Raw genomic sequence first — 17,870 nt, 5'->3', positions numbered from 1 at the left:
ACGAAGCGGTGAATGGAATAACAGTAACCGATGTGAATTACAATGATTGTAATTAATAAATCATCGAGTGGGTATTAGTGGTTCGAATGACGGGCTATCTAATGCAGGGGTTTGGTCGCGGGGAAAATCTATCTCTCGCGCGGTTACAACGTACCTCTCGTTAACATAATTCCAGTAACAAGATACCTTCGCTGTATTCGTTCTATATATTATGCTCGGCGTTCGCAGTAACAACGTTAATATTTTCCTATTGTTGGCCATGGTATTATCGACACTCGGAACGTACGGCTTACACTTGTGTTTCGTATTTTTAACAGAACTGCAATTCGCAGAGATCTGTCTCGTTTTGAACAACAAACAGCTGGGTGATTATAAAAAAAGATGGAAATAACATAAAAATAGTATGAATTCACTAAAAAGTTGTAATTCTCGAAAATCTCAAACTTTTCAAATCCAGGCTGCTATCCATTTTATGTCTCTCGTTCTCTGGGACATATAAACGTTACGGTATAGTTTATCGGTCGATGTCAGAAAAAAAATTCAACTCAATGGGATTCAGATTGTCGGTTCATCGAGGAAGCAGCACGAGTTCGATGAGGATGCGTCGAAAGCTGCCGAGGAAATTTGCAACAGAAGGTTTCTATTACGTCGGAAATGTCGATGCGTTCGTGCGAGCACTGGGAACACGATGCTTCCTCGTTTCCGTGTTCAACAGGGTCTGATTGTACTTACGTACACATGTACGCACGCGTGTTCGTTCACATGCGCTGAAACTGGAAGAATACCGACGAAACGAACGCGCTTGCACGCCGAATAAAAGGAACACGTCAAGGAAAGCACGGTCGAGTATTTCCCTGTGGATTATTCGGGCGCGGCAATTCGCGCGAGTAAAAATTAAATTAAGGCACGCGGCGTATCCTGGCAGCAAACGCAAGTTCTCCCTTTTTCTGACCCAGTGTCGATCGTTTAAGGAAACGTTGCCTTCCGTTGCGAGAAAATGTCGCTCGACGAGGAATACGAAGTCGAGACGCGAGATTACATACCTGATATTTCACGCTTCGATAAATTTCGCGCCATCGACTATCTGTTGCTCCGAGTATTTCGACGGTTACAAATTTCATTAAGTGGGTGCTTGTAAAGTGCTCTAGGTTTTCTCTCTCTCAGCTTTTTCCTGTTTCATTTCTTTGCTCGGACTCGGTTTTATTAAATTGGTGAAATTATTGATATCGATTCGATGCCAAGGAAAAACAGTTCGCAAACCATTCGATAATTTCTTTAAAGGAGTGATTCCGTCTCCCAGGACGTTCCTTTTTATTCTCTTTCCAACACACAAAGGGAGTGGAAAGACGCGTCTTTGGTTTCCCTTTTTCTTTACATTTTCGCGAACATATACCCGCGAGTTGCATTAAGAACGATACCTATATCGTCGGGCCTTCCGCGGGTTTCCGTTCCATGCATATTCATCCAGGGACAAACTGGATTTTCTTCGCGTCGCGGAAGTTCCCGGCGGCAAAACGGGACAAAACTTTTTTCCCCTGATGAAAGAACGCTCATCGCCTTTATTACGCTCTGATGCAAGACCCATGTACGCGATTTCTCTCCCCGCTGGGTTCGAAACTTCCGCACCTGGTCTCGCGACCTGCCCTCCGCATCGACGTCGTCGTACCGACGACCATTTTCCCCGGATTTTCTCCTCTTTCCATCCGTACCGATAATGAAGATTTCCTGCGACGTCTCTGGAGATGCTGCGGTTTCCTGCAGGAACCACGATATCACCGGCGAATACCCGCGCCGTAGCATCGACGACAATGGGAAAAGAAAACGGGACAAAAAGGAGCGACGAGGGAAGAAATGGAGGTCCCCAGACCGTTTCGTTTATCGATTTCACTTAATCCCGCGTCTCCTTGCCGTTTGTCGATCTCGATATATTACAGATTGTTTCGCCGATTCCCCCGAGGAGAACTGGTGTGTCCAGCAGACGGAGAAATAACCGAGCCTTCTATTCCATAAAATTTGATAAAGTAAAATGTCGCCGTGCGGGACTCCGAGGAGTACGTTGTCACCGCGGATAGAAGGCCCGTCGCGGTGTTAAAAGGTTTAGATATGAAAGTAGATGATACAAATTTAATTTTCTCGAGCTGTCGTAGTAATCCCTTAAATAAACGTCGCAGCTCTGTGACACGCAATGCGGAAGGCCGCGATAAATTGCTCCGGAAGGCGAGGACAACGCACAGAGGATCGTTATCCTGTCGTTAATTTAGTTAGGGATCTGGTTAGCGTTGTGCATGTAGTTTGAAACTTTGTTAAATTGGATATTGCCTGTCACCCCATAACAGATTGCGGATGTCACGCGCGCGGACACCTTCGATTTCTGTGTTCCTTTGTAGCGGACAGCGGCTACTTCCAGTGAAATCCTTTAGGTCAACGAAGAGCTTCATTTTCCCTTGCTTCATCGTAAACGGAGCTGCACTAGAGATTTCTCGGATTCGTCCATTGAAGAATTCTTATCGATTCAAAATAAAGTTGTCTCCTTGCCAACGATAAATCCAATAACAAAACATGCTTCCATCTTTAATTTTCGTTCATCAGGATCGTCTTGAAAATTGAACACCTCGAGAAACAACATTTTATTCATATTTTATTTATCGCTATATGAGCGCGATGTGACGTCGCGGGGCGTTTTCACGAGAAAACGGTGCAAGGTAACACCGTGGCGTGGCTGAGATGAACAGAATCGAGTTGGTCGATTCGTCGGTTATTCCATTAACTTTGGTCAGCGAACGGTAACGAAGCGAAGCTCGGTTCAGGGCGTGATGTAAATTGGCGACGAAATGAAAAAGGAACAGGATCGATGGGTGGGTACCCGGTAGCCGGCGCGCGTATGGAATTTCCGCTGATGTCCTTTGAGCCTGCAGTGGCGGAATGAGAAGCAAAAAGTGCCGGAAACAGGTGTACACCGTGTAGTTCCTGTTTTTCCTCCTCTCGTCTCCGCTCCGTTCCTCTTCATTGGTCTGTGTTTGGTCGATTTTTTTCTTTCTTTTTCATTTCGCGGCGCAGCAGCACGTTTGACGGCATCGACGGGTACGCGCTTCATCGTTAAAAAACGTAGCATATCGCGGTTATAACAGCATTGATACGCCGTTTCGTGGCGAACGATACGTTCAACTTTGAGCCGCGTCGGATGAAACGATAAACATCCGTCGCGTCTTTGACGGAGATCTTCGTTATACGTCCCGTTCGCTGACGTTTCATTTACCAAGGGATTTATGCTCGATCGACGATTACCTGGATAGTTGCTCTAAGAAGATTCCGTGCATTCTTGCAGTATTTCTGATAAAAGTGCCCCTATATCTTACAATGTTGACACAGAAATCGATAGCACAGATTGGTACCGTAAATACCAAGGTACCTTCGAGCTGGAGAATTAAACAGTTCCGAAACTTTGCACGCTGAAATTGCTTGGTACAGAGGTCGTTGAAGCCTCCTCACGATCAAACCTGAAAACAATGACTGTTAGAATCGTTTAGACAGCGTGGTACGTACACGTTTAATATATAAAAAAAGACAGACTTTCTCAAGCATAGTAATGTTACTACCTTAAAGTTGTAACACCTCTACGAGATCGACCTAGACAAAAGCTACATAAATTCTAATTAAATACTAGAATCAACGATGACGCATTAACCGATTCATTCGTCGCGAAGCATTTGTTCGATCTCAATTTCTCGAGAAACAGAACTGAAAAATATTTGCCAGACACTCGACGGAACGAGATTAACCAGAGATCTAATAACCTAATTGCTCTCGAATGAAATGACAGAAGAGCTATGCTATATATGTCCTATTTTCCTCAGTGACAGGTAGCAAAATGATTCAAATTCGAACTGGTTTTCCATGCGCGTGAAAACATTGCGAACTGCTTGTCCGCGCACGTAATAAAAATAGAAGAGGCATAAGAGATTGAGATACCGTTCGTTCGCATTCATGGCCGCGAATACGTTCGCGTTGATTCGCCATTGATTCACGGAAGACTGCACCTGTGACCAAGATGTACCAGGCACGCGTGCACGGCGCATACATAAAATATGTTGTCTGCACCAGATAAGACACCCACCCCACCACGTGCATCGCGAGCGATAAAGTCCGACGTAAAACGACGATCCGTCAATAGACCGTTTTATCGCTGTCGTGAGCCTTCGCGGAAAGATAATAACGCGTGACAGGTAGAGAAATTTTCTGGAGTCGTTTTACGCTCGTCGCGATCGCTGTACGAAAATGTTTCAGCAAACTACGCTTTTTCTCGCGCTTTCCTGGGCTGCGCTCTGCCTAGCGACAAAATTTCAGGTAAGTTCACCATTTCAACCTACGCCTGATTTATGTACATTCAGATAAGATTGCAATAGATAGAGATTAGGTTATCAACAGAATTTTTGTAGTGCTTGAGAGCCTTCAGGATCAAAACTGAAACAAAGCTTGTAATTATAAAGTAATAATGTACAATTTTGTATAATCACGAGCCATTTTCGAGAACGTTGTTTGGGAGATTCTTCGAATTTGCACATCTCATTTTTTTACCTTCCAACTAAATTCAAGATCTCCAATATTTCGACGTCTCGTCGGGCTGTAGCCGGGCTGCCTAAATTTTCAGCAACCGAGGAAACTCGTTGGCTCCTTCAGGCGGTGAACGTCACCGCGGAACTTTAAGCCGGAAGTTCCCTTGTTTTCGCCGAATGCATAACTATCGACTCGTGCGCGCGTGGCGTCGTAAAGTTTCGCGCGCCGAAAGTCCGCCGGATTGTCGTGCGATTAAACTGTTTATGCGGCCGATATTGCGTTTTCAGCTCGAGCGATTCTAACGAGCCAAGTTAAACAATAAGCCGGCCCACGACGGAAGAACCAGCCTGTCCGCGAAACTTTTAATGAGAACCAGAGGACAAGTCGGCCGTCGAGCTCAGGAAATCGTTGCGCTCGATCCCACGCGAGGTCGCCAAAGCTACAAGAAATGAGTGGTCATGAGAAAACAGAGCCAAAGATTGACATTAAAAGATGAGATACGGTTAGATGGTACATGATTTAGAAATCTTAGCTTCTCCGACGTTTTTAAAACATCGTCGGAGGCTCTCGAAACCTTTTTCTGTACACGAAAGTTGTTCTCATTTATTCCATCTCAAGCGTAAAGTGAATTTTTGAATTTCAGTTAGAAGAGAACATTGTGCGATAGCAACGAGAACCGTACCTACCTCATCCTTTTTTTCACGATACAAGGGTAAAGCGCGTTCGAAACGAAAACAGTCTCTCGAGGGATTCGTTCTTCAGAAGTCCCACGGCCGCTGGTGGAAATGGTCCAAGTTTTCTTCGGTTTAATTAATTCGTTGTCCGATTGTTCGCAGGCGAGAATGGGCTAACCGCGGGAATTTTGTTTGTCTCGTTAGTCCTCGTGTTCGGTGAAACAGAACAAAGGGGTGACTGCGCGGCCCAGTGTCAGAAACGAGGGTGAAGGGGAGGATAGAGACGGCGCTCAAGCGAACACGCGTCGAAAACTGGATTAGAAAGTTTCGTTGTGTTATCGCTACTTAAGGGATTAACGCCTTCTTGCGCAACACGCGCGTCGGGAATCCTAATCAGCCCCCGCTACTCTTCGAAACTCGATAGAGGGTGTTTCGGTTCCCGATACAAAAATCCTAACCGAACACGAATGTCAGCTTCGCCTTGTATTTCATTAGTTTGCGTTGACTCGATTTGCTGAAATGAGAAGGATACCGAGGAGGAAACATTCTTGTTGAAAAGCATACGCTAATTCATGTTTCTCTTCATATTTCAGGAAGGTCACCATGAAATCACATCGAAAGCGAGCATAGGGAAGAAAACGACGTTCTCCGAATCGGAAATTCTTTTATCTGTAACAGTATGTGCGGCTGGGGTCGTGCTAATTGTTCTCATTCCAACGATCGTTTACAAGTGAGTATTTTTTAAAACAACAAAAAGATGCTTTACGCGTAATTTGTGTCTAAAGAGTCTATCGCTGCACGCGATAAGCTCGCGTTTCCGTACATTGCCTTCGGTATGTATCGGTCGTAAGTCACGCAACGGACAGTATACTTTGCGCTAATGAAAGACCACCGATTCTGGAAACGATAAGGTTAATCGTGCCGACTAATGAAATCGCTTCGACGTTATCAAGTTAATCTGCGTCGTGTATCAGCCACCGATCTAACGATCAAATTACTTTCACATCGTTCCATCACGATGGTTTCATTTTCAAAATACACAACTGAAAGATTGTCCACAAATTTCGTATTATTAATTATTAATACAACTTGTTTAAAACATGCAAACGTTAACTAGATTACCTTCTTTTCACAGTAAATGCTTCAACAAGGAGGTGGAAATCGAGAAGTACTAGATACTATACAACCGACCAGAATCACCAGGATGTCGCGTCGATCGGAACAGCTGCACGAAATAATCGTCGCCTGATCAATCATCGATCCGTTCGAACAATCCTGAAACAATACACATTCGTGACTGATCACATATCCAAGTTTTCGTGGAATCGATCCCGCGGGATTTAACGTCAAATTCAGCGTAACGAGCGGGGCGAATGCGACCCGGCCGCGATTATCAATTTCATCGGGAGTCTCGTATGCAAAACACAACGATCGACGTCGTTACACAAAAATTTCCGTCCTCGTTACGCGTTCATCGTAAACTGACGCCCCACACGTGCGTCCGTGAGAAGATACTAACCGTAAAATCGGTGAGAATAAACACAGCGGGGCTGTGATCAACTGAGATTTTACGACTCTCGAACAATGAACGCGGACATCGAGTCGACGTATCACTTTATTAGTACTTCACACGTCTATTATTATTGGTATGAATTTGAGGGATTGTTTACTTATTCGAAATAAAAGTAAAAGTTTCTTTGGTAGATCCTATCCACAGGCGCTCTGATCTACGAAGCACCTGTCACCGTGAATCGTCCCATTGTTATTATTTATCAAAATAGCCCAAGTACGATCAACTATTGCCAGTCATTAATTTCAAGCGACTGCATCGCAAATAAACATGAGATCCGGTTCCACCATCAGACAAGATCGTGTTTATTTCCCGAATTTCATAATTACTCATTGTGGCCACGTTTTGGGAATTTTGTTGCATCGAACGCCGTGCGTCGAGCCGATTATTTCAGGCAAACTGAGTACGTCGGTTTGGATAACGGCCGCACACCGAGCCGTGTCCGTTAACGCGGCTACTGAATACGTAATAATTTTCGTCCAGCGTGGAATCGAACCGGGGAAATAAAAACGTCGCCTACCAATCACGATGGCTTTCCGCGTTTGTTTACGCGCGCAGCGTCCCGTTTCGATTAAATGGAATATCCGTGCGGTCGAAGAAAATTGATCGACTGAGTTTATCATATTATTACGGGACGCTGGGAATCTCGACGCTTTCCGATTCGTTTCCCGACTGCTACGTCACTGGGACCGACGAAATTGCCGATAATATGTTTCATCGATTCGTTCACAGCTCACACTGCCGCGCATCCGATTCTATAATCCATTTAAAAATTGAATTCCTAAATTCTTGAATCATTAAATTATTGTCATCGACGAATTAAAAAATCTATAGAAAAAATTGATACAAATTTACGTATTATATTGAACGTTGGATGAGTATGTAGCTCGCGATGGACAGGTCTCAGGCAATTTACGTAACGAAAACCACCCTAACTCGCATTCGACTTTCCCCAAATTTTTCAGAAACCAACCCCATTTACGTGTCCGTGTCGCAAATCAATAGAGACGTCTCCCTGTTTGTGGGCGAGGGAAAAAAAGGATATCACGCGATCGTGGACGACGAAACGTCGGTCGTAAATTGGTGGAGCCCGTGGGTGGGGCCAGGCGTGACAATATAAGCCGTGTACATGAAACCTTTACAGAGCGAATGGTAATATAAAGTTTAATACGGCCTCGAACTTCCGTGGATTATGATCGGGGAGGCCTGTCGCTGCTCGGCGTTTCCTCGTCGCATTGCAAATTTGAAACGTTTCTTTAAGGCATGAGACTGTCCGGGTTTTATACTCCGCGAAAAGCTTACTCAGGAATTTCACAGCCACTCGTCGAGAGTTGTAGGAAGTTGTAACTCTTTCCAAGCGTTCGTATATATGCAAAATTTCTGGGTGTAATTTCACTCGACTGAAGAGAAAATTAAGCGAAAATATTACACCATTCGGCAACTAGAATCCCTGATATTAAGTCAATGCTCGATAGAACTGGCTTGTCGTGAAATCCAATCGTCTGGTACGAAATGCAGAGATGCATAATGCAGAGAAGCAATAGGTGCAGAAATAGAAATGGTACAACTAGTTATACATGTATAGAGTCGTGCAGTTCTGTTTCCGTATGGTACTGACTTGCCATGGTTGGATAACGTTGTACGGTATCGATTGCTGGTACGATACCACCGAACGATAAGCTCAATTTTACTGACAGTCGAGAGAAATAATTTCATAAATTCTATCAATTTTGAATTAGACGTTCGATGAAATTTTTTGTATACGACTCGACTAAAGTCCCAAAACGACTCGAAATGTTTCACACGATAAAAATTTTGTTCATCTCAGCTAGAGGTCGCTTCGATATCACATCCAACGTTATCGAGCCAGAATGGAATGAGACTTCAGCACTATCGCCGGTAAGAATTATTATACAAACATCATTGAAGTAAATTACTATCCCGCAGTAAATTGGGTTTTGCAACATACGAAAGCCTTGCAGAAAAATTCACTTTTGAGATGCAGAATGCTCCTGTAAATTTTGTCACGTAGAAATTTTCATTGGAAAGAAGCGTAGTTGTCTATCTTGGGCAACGTTGCTTTAAACGAAACACTCCATTAGCTTGGACCACTACGCAACATTTTCCACATTTTTATCTAAACCCTTCCCTCGGTAGTTTAAAGAGAACACTTTGTAACAGGCTCTTAAAATCGCTCGGATTCTACTAAATCGGAGAACGTGCAGCATTCTCACGAGACGATAAAATTGTTATAACCAGCAATGAATCTTGATTACACGGCATGCTGGACTGCGCGTAATTTATTAACGTTATCTACCGTTCGATGATGTTCGCGATAGCAACTCCAGGTCGATTATAGCCGGGAATTATCATCCTTTTATGAGAAGAAATTGATTCGAGAAACAAGATTACTTTGTTTCCAAGTTCTACGGGCCTGGCGAAACGCGGGAAAAATTTTCTCTCTCGAAGATTTTCAAAATTGTGCATGAGCAGAGAGATTAGAAAGTAAAGTTCTGTATTCTTCTGTCGCAAAGACATTTAATAGCGATGGGGTTCCACGTGACCCCAGAGAAGGCGATCAGGTTCACGAAATACAGCGTGGCGTTGGTGTTTTCCTGGCCACCTTCGCTTCTGGCGACCAAAGCTCAACTTGCATTCTTCAATATAATGTGGTACGTCTCATTCTTTAGCTCGCTGGTACTGCTCTTGCCACTGTTAGGATCAATTTTTGAGTACGGTAAAGAGCCCATAATTCTTGGAAAAACAGTGAGTCTTTTCTCGGCTGTCGCCCAGGTGGCGATTAAAATGGCAGTTTGCCGCGTGCAGCAGAAACGATTTCAAGTAAGTTTACAGCTTCCTTGATATTCGAGGCTTTCAGAGGCGAGGTTTTAGCTGTTGACACTTTTTGAGGCTTCCAGGTGTCCTTTGAGAAAAGGAAAGTGTTCTGATGCTTAGTTAACTTTTTCAAGGATGAAGAATTATCCAAATGACTCGCGAAACGATAGACACATCTTTTTTGCCAAGGATACCTGGAAATCTTAAACCTTATTATTCCTTTGAAAATGCCGACCCTGAAATTTTGGCAAGTGAAAATTTAGGTGCTTTCAGGCCCTGTTCTTCGACCTGGAGGACTTCTGCAAGCGCGCCACCAAGGAAGAGAGAATCGTCCTTCAACGCTACGTGGACAGATACAAATGCTTCCATGGGGTTTACATATTCTGGTGTTTCATTACCACAGCGTTCGTTATAGCTGGCCCGTTGTACACGCCGCAGACGTTTCCTACGCATGCGAAATACCCGTTCCCGGTGGAACGGCAGCCGCTGAAGAGCATTATATTTCTGCATCAGTCGCTTGTTGGCTTCCAGGCCTCCGCGGGCATGGCGATCGACGCTCAAGTTGCCCTTCTTCTGCGATACGTGTCGGCCAGGTACGAGCTTTTAACGATCCTGTTGCGGGAGGTCAAGTCGGACGGAGAGCTCAACGACTGGATAAGAAAGCACGTTGAACTTTTGAGGTAAGCGATTATAGAATGTTTAAAAAAAATCCGTATCCAAAGCGACACTCTTACATCACTCATCGAATCGCAGGTACACGAAGGAAGTATACAGATCCGTCAGGATATTAGTCTTGGCAACAGTGGCGACGACAAACGTAGCCGTGATTTTTGGCAGTTTGAACTTGGTCACGGTACGTAGTATGGATTAATGTTATGCGACAGCGTGACGCTTAGTTTTCTCAATTTTCTAAAAAACAGAGTCAACCGTTACCTTTGAAAGCTTTGTATGCTCTAGTGGTGTTCAGCGCTAGCGTGGAATTATTCATGTACGCTTGGCCAGCTAATAATCTAATTCAAATGGTGATTAATTAAAATTAAACGTTACTTAATGAATCAACTCAAGTACATATAACGAAACAAGTATGTTGTATTTACAATTCTTTATTTTTCATTTTCGGCAATCCAGAGTGCAAAAACTGCTGTGGCTGCTTACAATACAAATTGGATCGAGAAGGACGTTCGAATGCAGAGAAAGATTGTTTGTATCATTCTGAGATCCCAAATACTGGAAGCCATTCGAATCAGCGGCATTCTTCCGAAGCTTTCGTTGTCGTATTACACGACGGTAATTTTTTAATTTTCATACACAGTAAATTGTATTCATCTACAGTTCCACATACTTGAATCGTTCCTTTGTCTATTTCAGTACCTATACACGTCGTTCTCCTATTTCACCGCAGTGCGTATCATAGTTGAAAACACCAATGTCGATTGAAGCATGACCTAACAGTAATGTAATAACTGAATGCACTTCCTTACTTATGTGGAAATTACCTTAAAAAAATTAGTAGTATCAAATCTCCTTCTGCTCGCGCCATCGAACTGCATAAAGCATAATTTTAACATTCCTTAGAGTAAACGACTTGTATTAAATACATCGTAATAATAATAATCACTTTGTTCTGTCACTACACTTGCAAGTTTCACAAGGAAGCTCTTCTATTTTGGCGCATTGCACCTCGATATGTCAAATTTTCAGTTTTAGCGATAACAGCAAGCAGAAGCACATAGTCGATATCTTGAGAAGGGATTTGAAATGAAACTGTAAGTAACGTTGAGAAGAAAACGGCTCAAAAGCTATGGTTAAACCTACAACAATTGCTATATATTCCTTCGACTAATGAGATATAAACTGTGCTTACTACAAATGCAGAATAACAAAGGTACACCAAGTATTCGAAAGCTAAGTACTATTCGACGAAATAATCTTAACATAAGAAACATCAGGGAATGTGGAGAATAATTCACAAGCTACCATTACAGCGGCAAAATGTATAATATATTGATAGCGCTGGGGTAGCATCTACGCAATGGAATTGACCAATAGTTGGTACCACGTGAAAGTATGCTAACATCCCTCTGCTTTGCATACAGTATTCATTACAGTGCTCTCTTCCGTGTAAATTTTAAATTCATATTCATATTGTTTAGTTACTTTGTTCCAAAAGTGAGAAACGCTTCGAGTCTTAGTTGCTTCTTTGCTGTCTCGAGTTGATCTCGAAATCCTTATTGTTTTTAAATAATTTGCCGTGACAGTCGTGTCCCATTATGATACGAAATATAACTCCAGAGAAGGCGATAGCTTTTACTCGGTTAAGCGTGGCTCTAAATGCTTATTGGCCTCCATCGCCAACTGCCACGAGGATCCAAGTGCTTCGTTTCAAAGTCTATAGATTTATAGCGATGCTTAGCGTCGGGATGCAGCTGTTCCCGCTATCGTACTCGATCTACGTGAACATAAAAGTTGATACGTTTACTGTCACCAAGGTGACTTGCTTCACCTCTGCTGTCGTACACATCTTCGGGCAGTCAATTCTGAGCTACATCCATTACGATAGGATTCAGGTAACGTCTATCGCAACTATGTCGCTATGAACCTTTCCAAGAATTTTACTATATGTTTGAAAACGTGTGCTCCGAAAGTTAACAGACTGTAATTTATAGAGATAATTTTTGGTCTTTCGATAAATCTTTCCATTATTATTTTTATTCGTTCCAAGCACGATAGAAGCAATGAATTTAAATAAAAGAAACGATGTTTTATATATCATTTATATAAGTATCCTTGACTAAAGAAAATTCTTGAAATGGATTACAATTCAGCGAATTCATTTGTCAGATTTTGTAACAGCAACGATGTATTGCAGGCGATAATTGCACAGATGACAGACTTCTGTGCGAAAGCAAAGTCGCAGGAGAGATCTGTCCTGCAACGTTACGTGGATAAATATTCGACGTTTTACATGGTGGCTGTATTCTGGTTTTACATGACATCTGTCCTCTTCGTCTTAGGAACTCTGCTCCTAGATCAGCCCTTTCCAACAGACGCTGCATATCCATTTGACGTCGACTACGAACCATTGAGGACGATAATCTTTTTGCACCAAAGTTACGTATGTATGCAGAATTCTGCAATGACGAGCTCCAACGCCTACGTTGCTCTGTTGGTGTTATTCGCGGCAGCACGACTCGAGACTTTAATGCTGGAGCTACGCGATGTTCATGACTGCGAAGCGTTGATTCGATGCATCAAAAAGTATTACAGTGTGAAAAGGTACAGAACAAGATCAGAATAGAGAACGAGTGAACAACATTGTACAAGGTCGAAACAAAGCACACGACAACTAACAATTTACTCAAGTTTTTGTGAAGTATATTTTCAAAAAAAAACAAAAAAATATATACATGTCGAATTGAGCAACCTCCTCCTTTTCAAAGTCGGTTAAAAAGCTACACGAATCCAAAGTTCGAATTTTAATTGCTATTAACCTTCCAAGAGTAAATTTACTTTCTCTTAAAGCAGTGTTACGTTTGAAAAATATTATCGGTGGTCTCTATAGACCAGAGTACTGATATGTATGCTCTTAAATTGCAAATTACATTTGGAATACCTGTAAAGAAGGTGGTGTCTTTCCAGATACGCACAGGAAGTGGTTGATGTTACTCGATGTACAGCACTTCTTACGGTAATTCTGACCAGTATACCACTTGTGCTCTGCGGTGTGAACATTATCAGTGTAAGTATATTACGCTAGTATCAACGAGTGCTGATTGCGAATTAAGGTACGCAATATTGTTTCCGCAAACAGAAGCAACCGGTTATGATAAAAGTGCAGTTCATATTTATGGCTGGGACTGCGTTTCTGGAGGTTTTCATGTGTGTGTGGCCAGCTGATGTCATGTTGGACGTGGTGAATTGATTTCTCATTTTCTTCGTACAAGTTCTCAATTGCTGTTACTATAAATCTTTTTTACTGTTAGAGTAGTAACGCTATCCAAAAAGTGTACGAATCGACTTGGTACGCACAGATTGCGAAAATGCAGAAAATGGTCCTCCTCGCGTTATTACCTCAGAAGCCATTAACCATCAGTTTGGGGTGTATCGTTCCGGTTCTGTCGCTGAACTTTTATTGCTCGGTACGTGAAAAGTATTTCTAATGTTAATTCGTCGTACGTTGATTGATGATCTGTAATGTTTCAGTACGTTTCAAATGCATTTTCCATATTTACTGTTTTACGGCTGGTATTGAACGAGCACGCCGAAAGTTGAATATGCACAACTAATGTTATTTTATAGACTGCTAGTTGATTAGCAGTAGATTGAAGTATATCTCGATGTTAATGAAATGTATGTTAAAATACATAATTGAAATAGAATTATAGAACCAATCAACACTTTCATCCGTTCTCCAAGATTAAGGCACTGCGTATAACGGTTGAAATTACTATCGATTCAAGCTATATCAGATAATATGTTATTAGAGGGAACGGTAGGCACACACTCTTCACGTATGAGTGTCAACAACGGCGTGGCGGCGTTGCAACAATGATTGATTTGAAGAAATGATTCACACGCCACATGCTGTTCGTATAAATTATATTCACGTTAGAAAAATGAATGCAGGAGTTAGAAGATATAATTAGGATAGCAACCATATTCCAAGGCTTCAATGTAAACTAAATTATTGAAAGGTCAATGAACGTTTCACTGTATTTCCCTTCCCTAAAGTATAGAGTTCCGTAATATTGTACTAATAATTTCACCTTTGAAGTCACGAAAATTTCGTTGCTTTTAGTGTGAAGAGTGTAACGTTTAGATTGTTCATTCTGTTGCTTCTTGACTGTCGTTACTTTTCTTTTATTATGTTCGATAACGTTACCCCAGAGAAGGCTATGGCCTTTACGAAACTAAGCGTAGCTGTAAATTGTTATTATATCTATTTCAGTACCTATACACGTCGTTCTCCTATTTCACCGCAGTGCGTATCATGGTTAAAAACACCAATGTCGATTGAAGCATGACCTAACAGTAATGTAATAACTGAATGCACTTCCTTACTTATGTGGAAATTACCTTAAAAAAATTAGTAGTACCAGATCTCCCTCTGCTCGCGCCATCGAACTGCATAAAGCATAATTTTAACATCCCTTAGAGTAAATGACTTGTATTAAATACATCGTAATAATAATAATCACTTTGTTCTGTCACTACACTTGCAAGTTTCACAAGGAAGCTCTTCTATTTTGGCGCATTGCACCTCGATATGTCAAATTTTCAGTTTTAGCGATAACAGCAAGCAGAAGCACATAGTCGATATCTTGAGAAGGGATTTGAAATGAAACTGTAAGTAACGTTGAGAAGAAAACGGCTCAAAAGCTATGGTTAAACCTACAACAATTGCTACATATTCCTTCGACTAATGAGATATGAACTGTGCTTACTACAAATGCAGAATAACAACGGTACACCAAGTATTCGAAAGCTAAGTACCATTCAACGAAATAATGTTAACATAAGAAACATCAGGGAACGTGGAGAATAATTCACAAGCTACCATTACAGCGGCAAAATGTATAATATATTGATAGCGCTGGGGTATCATCTACGCAATGGAATTGACCAATCGTTGGTACCACGTGAAAGTACGCTAACATCCCTCTGCTTTGCGTACAGTATTCATTACAGTGTTCTCTTCCGTGTAAATTTTAAATTCATATTCGAGTCTATCCCACGATCAGATCGCATAAGAATCGTTTGTTTAGTTACTTTGTTTCAAATGTAAGAAACGCTTCGAATCTTAGTTGCTTCTTTGCTGTCTCGAGTTGATCTCGAAATCCTTATTGTTTTTAAATAATTTGCCGTGACAGTCGTGTCCCATTATGATACGAAATATAACTCCAGAGAAGGCGATAGCTTTTACTCGGTTAAGCGTGGCTCTAAATGCTTATTGGCCTCCATCGCCAACTGCCACGAGGATCCAAGTGCTTTGTTTCAAAGTCTATAGATTTATAGCGATGCTTAGCGTCGGGGTGTTCCTGTTCCCGCTATCGTACTCGATCTACGTGAACATAAAAGTTGATACGTTTACTGTCACCAAGGTGACTTGCTTCACCTCTGCTATCGTACACATCTTCGGGCAGTCAATTCTGAGCTACATCCATTACGATAGGATTCAGGTAAGAATTTTACTATATGTTTGAAAACGTGTGCTCCGAAAGTTAACAGACTGTAATTTATAGAGATAATTTTTGGTCTTTCGATAAATCTTTCCATTATTATTTTTATTCGTTCCAAGCACGATAGAAGCAATGAATTTAAATAAAAGAAACGATGTTTTATATACCATTTATATAAGTATCCTTGACTAAAGAAAATTCTTGAAATGGATTACAATTCAGCGAATTCATTTGTCAGATTTTGTAACAGCAACGATGTATTGCAGGCGATAATTGCACAGATGACAGACTTCTGTGCGAAAGCAAAGTCGCAGGAAAGATCTGTCCTGCAACGTTACGTGGATAAATATTCGACGTTTTACATGGTGGCTGTATCCTGGTTTTACATGACATCTGCCATGTTCGTCTTAGGAACTCTGCTCATAGATCAGCCCTTTCCAACAGACGCTGCATATCCGTTTGACGTCGACTACGAACCATTGAGGACGACAATCTTTTTGCACCAAAGTTACGTCTGTATACAGTGTGCTGCAATGACGAGCTCCAACGCCTACGTTGCTCTGTTGTTGTTGTTCGCAGCAGCACGACTCGAGATTTTAATGCTGGAGCTACGCGATGTTCATGACTTTGAAGCGTTGATTCGATGCATCAAAAAGTATTACAGTGTGAGAAGGTACAGAACAAGATCAGAATAAAGAACGAGTGAACAACGTTGTACAAGGTCGAAATAAAGCACACGACAACTAACAATTTACTCAAGTTTTTGTGAGATATTTTTTCAAAAAAAAAAAAAATATATATACATGTCGAATTGAGCAACCTCCGCCTTTTCAAAGTCGGTTAAAAAGCTACACGAATCCAAAGTTCGAATTTTAATTGCTATTAACCTTCCAAGAGTAAATTTACTTTCTCTTAAAGCAGTGTTACGTTTGAAAAATATTATCGGTGGTCTCTATAGACCAGAGTACTGATGTGTATGCTCTTAAATTGCAAATTACATTTGGAATACCTGTAGAGAAGGTGGTGTCTTTCCAGTTACGCACAGGAAGTGGTTGATGTTACTCAATGTACAGCACTTCTTACGATAATTCTGACCAGTATACCACTTGTGCTCTGCGGTGTGAACATTATCAGTGTAAGTATATTACGCTAGTGTCAACGATTGCTGATTGCGAATTAAGGTACGCAATAATGTTTCCGCAAACAGAAGCAACCGGTTATGATAAAAATGCAGTTCATATTTATGGCTGGGACTGCGTTTCTGGAGGTTTTCATGTGTGTGTGGCCAGCTGATGTCATGTTGGACGTGGTGAATTGATTTCTCATTTTCTTCGTACAAGTTCTCAATTGCTGTTACTATAAATCTTTTTTACTGTTAGAGTAGTAACGCTATCCAAAAAGTGTACGAATCGACTTGGTACGCACAGACTGTGAAAATGCAGAAAATTGTCCTCCTCGCGTTATTACCTCAGAAGCCATTAACCATCAGTTTGGGGTTCATCGTTCCGGTTCTGTCGCTGAACTTTTATTGCTCGGTACGTGAAAAGTATTTCTAATGTTAATTCGTCGTACGTTGATTGATGATCTGTAATGTTTCAGTACGTTTCAAATGCATTCTCCATATTTACTGCTTTACGGCTCGTATTGAACGAGCACGCCGAAAGTTGAATACGTACAAATAATGTTATTTTATAGACTGCTGGTTGATTAGCAGTAGTAGATCGAAGTATATCTCGATGTTAATGAAATGTATGTTAAAATACATAATTGAAATAGAATTATAGAACCAATCAACACTTTCATCCGTTCTCCGAGATTAAAACACTGCGTATAATGGTTGAAATTACTATCGATTCAAGCTATATCAGATAATATGTTATTAGAGGGAACGGTTGGCACACACTCTTCACGTATGAGTGGCAACAGCAGCATATAAATGATTGATTCGAAGAAATGATTCACACGCCACATGCTGTTCGTATAAATTATATTCACATTAGAAAAATGAATGCAGGAGATAGAAGATATAATTAGGATAGCAACCATATTCCAAGGCTT

The 17,870-nt window shown here is 41.5% G+C and overlaps 3 protein-coding genes across 10 annotated transcripts; all 3 read left to right on the top strand.

Moving 5' to 3' along the window:
- Nucleotides 1–268: 268 nt before the first annotated feature.
- Nucleotides 269–11,769, top strand: LOC128886498 (uncharacterized). 5 transcript variants are annotated; one of them, XM_054141440.1, is made up of 9 exons: nt 3,689–4,344; nt 5,822–5,958; nt 6,364–9,639; nt 9,907–10,313; nt 10,387–10,486; nt 10,554–10,655; nt 10,762–10,920; nt 11,002–11,089; nt 11,335–11,769. In XM_054141440.1, exons 3-8 carry the CDS (start codon nt 9,346–9,348, stop codon nt 11,068–11,070), a joined length of 1,131 nt encoding a protein of 376 aa, XP_053997415.1. In that variant the 5' UTR covers nt 3,689–4,344; nt 5,822–5,958; nt 6,364–9,345; the 3' UTR covers nt 11,071–11,089; nt 11,335–11,769. The 5 variants fall into 5 exon arrangements, with proteins under 5 accessions (XP_053997417.1, XP_053997415.1, XP_053997413.1 ...); XM_054141442.1 differs by lacking the exons at nt 3,689–4,344; nt 11,335–11,769 and adding an exon at nt 269–636 and having other exon boundaries at nt 11,002–11,307; XM_054141438.1 differs by lacking the exon at nt 11,335–11,769 and having other exon boundaries at nt 11,002–11,307.
- A 15-nt stretch (nt 11,770–11,784) lies between these two features.
- On the top strand, nt 11,785–14,045 carry LOC128886497 (uncharacterized). Of its 2 annotated transcripts, XM_054141436.1 has the most exons (6): nt 11,785–12,200; nt 12,503–12,909; nt 13,273–13,372; nt 13,445–13,546; nt 13,617–13,772; nt 13,837–14,045. In XM_054141436.1, exons 1-6 carry the CDS (start codon nt 11,904–11,906, stop codon nt 13,903–13,905), a joined length of 1,131 nt encoding a protein of 376 aa, XP_053997411.1. In that variant the 5' UTR covers nt 11,785–11,903; the 3' UTR covers nt 13,906–14,045. The 2 variants fall into 2 exon arrangements, with proteins under 2 accessions (XP_053997411.1, XP_053997412.1); XM_054141437.1 differs by lacking the exon at nt 13,837–14,045 and having other exon boundaries at nt 13,622–13,751.
- Nucleotides 14,046–14,580: 535 nt separating this feature from the next.
- Nucleotides 14,581–17,609, top strand: LOC128886496 (uncharacterized). Of its 3 annotated transcripts, none has more exons than XM_054141434.1 (7): nt 14,581–14,664; nt 14,915–15,812; nt 16,079–16,485; nt 16,848–16,947; nt 17,020–17,121; nt 17,192–17,347; nt 17,412–17,609. In XM_054141434.1, the coding sequence occupies exons 2-7, from the start codon at nt 15,516–15,518 to the stop codon at nt 17,478–17,480; spliced, it is 1,131 nt and encodes a 376-aa protein (XP_053997409.1). In that variant the 5' UTR covers nt 14,581–14,664; nt 14,915–15,515; the 3' UTR covers nt 17,481–17,609. The 3 variants fall into 3 exon arrangements, with proteins under 3 accessions (XP_053997409.1, XP_053997408.1, XP_053997410.1); XM_054141433.1 differs by having other exon boundaries at nt 14,581–14,669; XM_054141435.1 differs by lacking the exon at nt 17,412–17,609 and having other exon boundaries at nt 14,581–14,669; nt 17,197–17,326.
- Nucleotides 17,610–17,870: the final 261 nt, after the last annotated feature.

Source organism: Hylaeus anthracinus, unplaced genomic scaffold (genome assembly GCF_026225885.1).
Source record: "Hylaeus anthracinus isolate JK02 unplaced genomic scaffold, UHH_iyHylAnth1.0_haploid 11982, whole genome shotgun sequence".
Taxonomy (NCBI): Eukaryota; Metazoa; Arthropoda; class Insecta; order Hymenoptera; family Colletidae; genus Hylaeus; species Hylaeus anthracinus.
The sequence above is the reverse complement of the archived record's forward strand: the minus strand, read 5'-3'. Positions and strand labels throughout refer to the sequence as shown.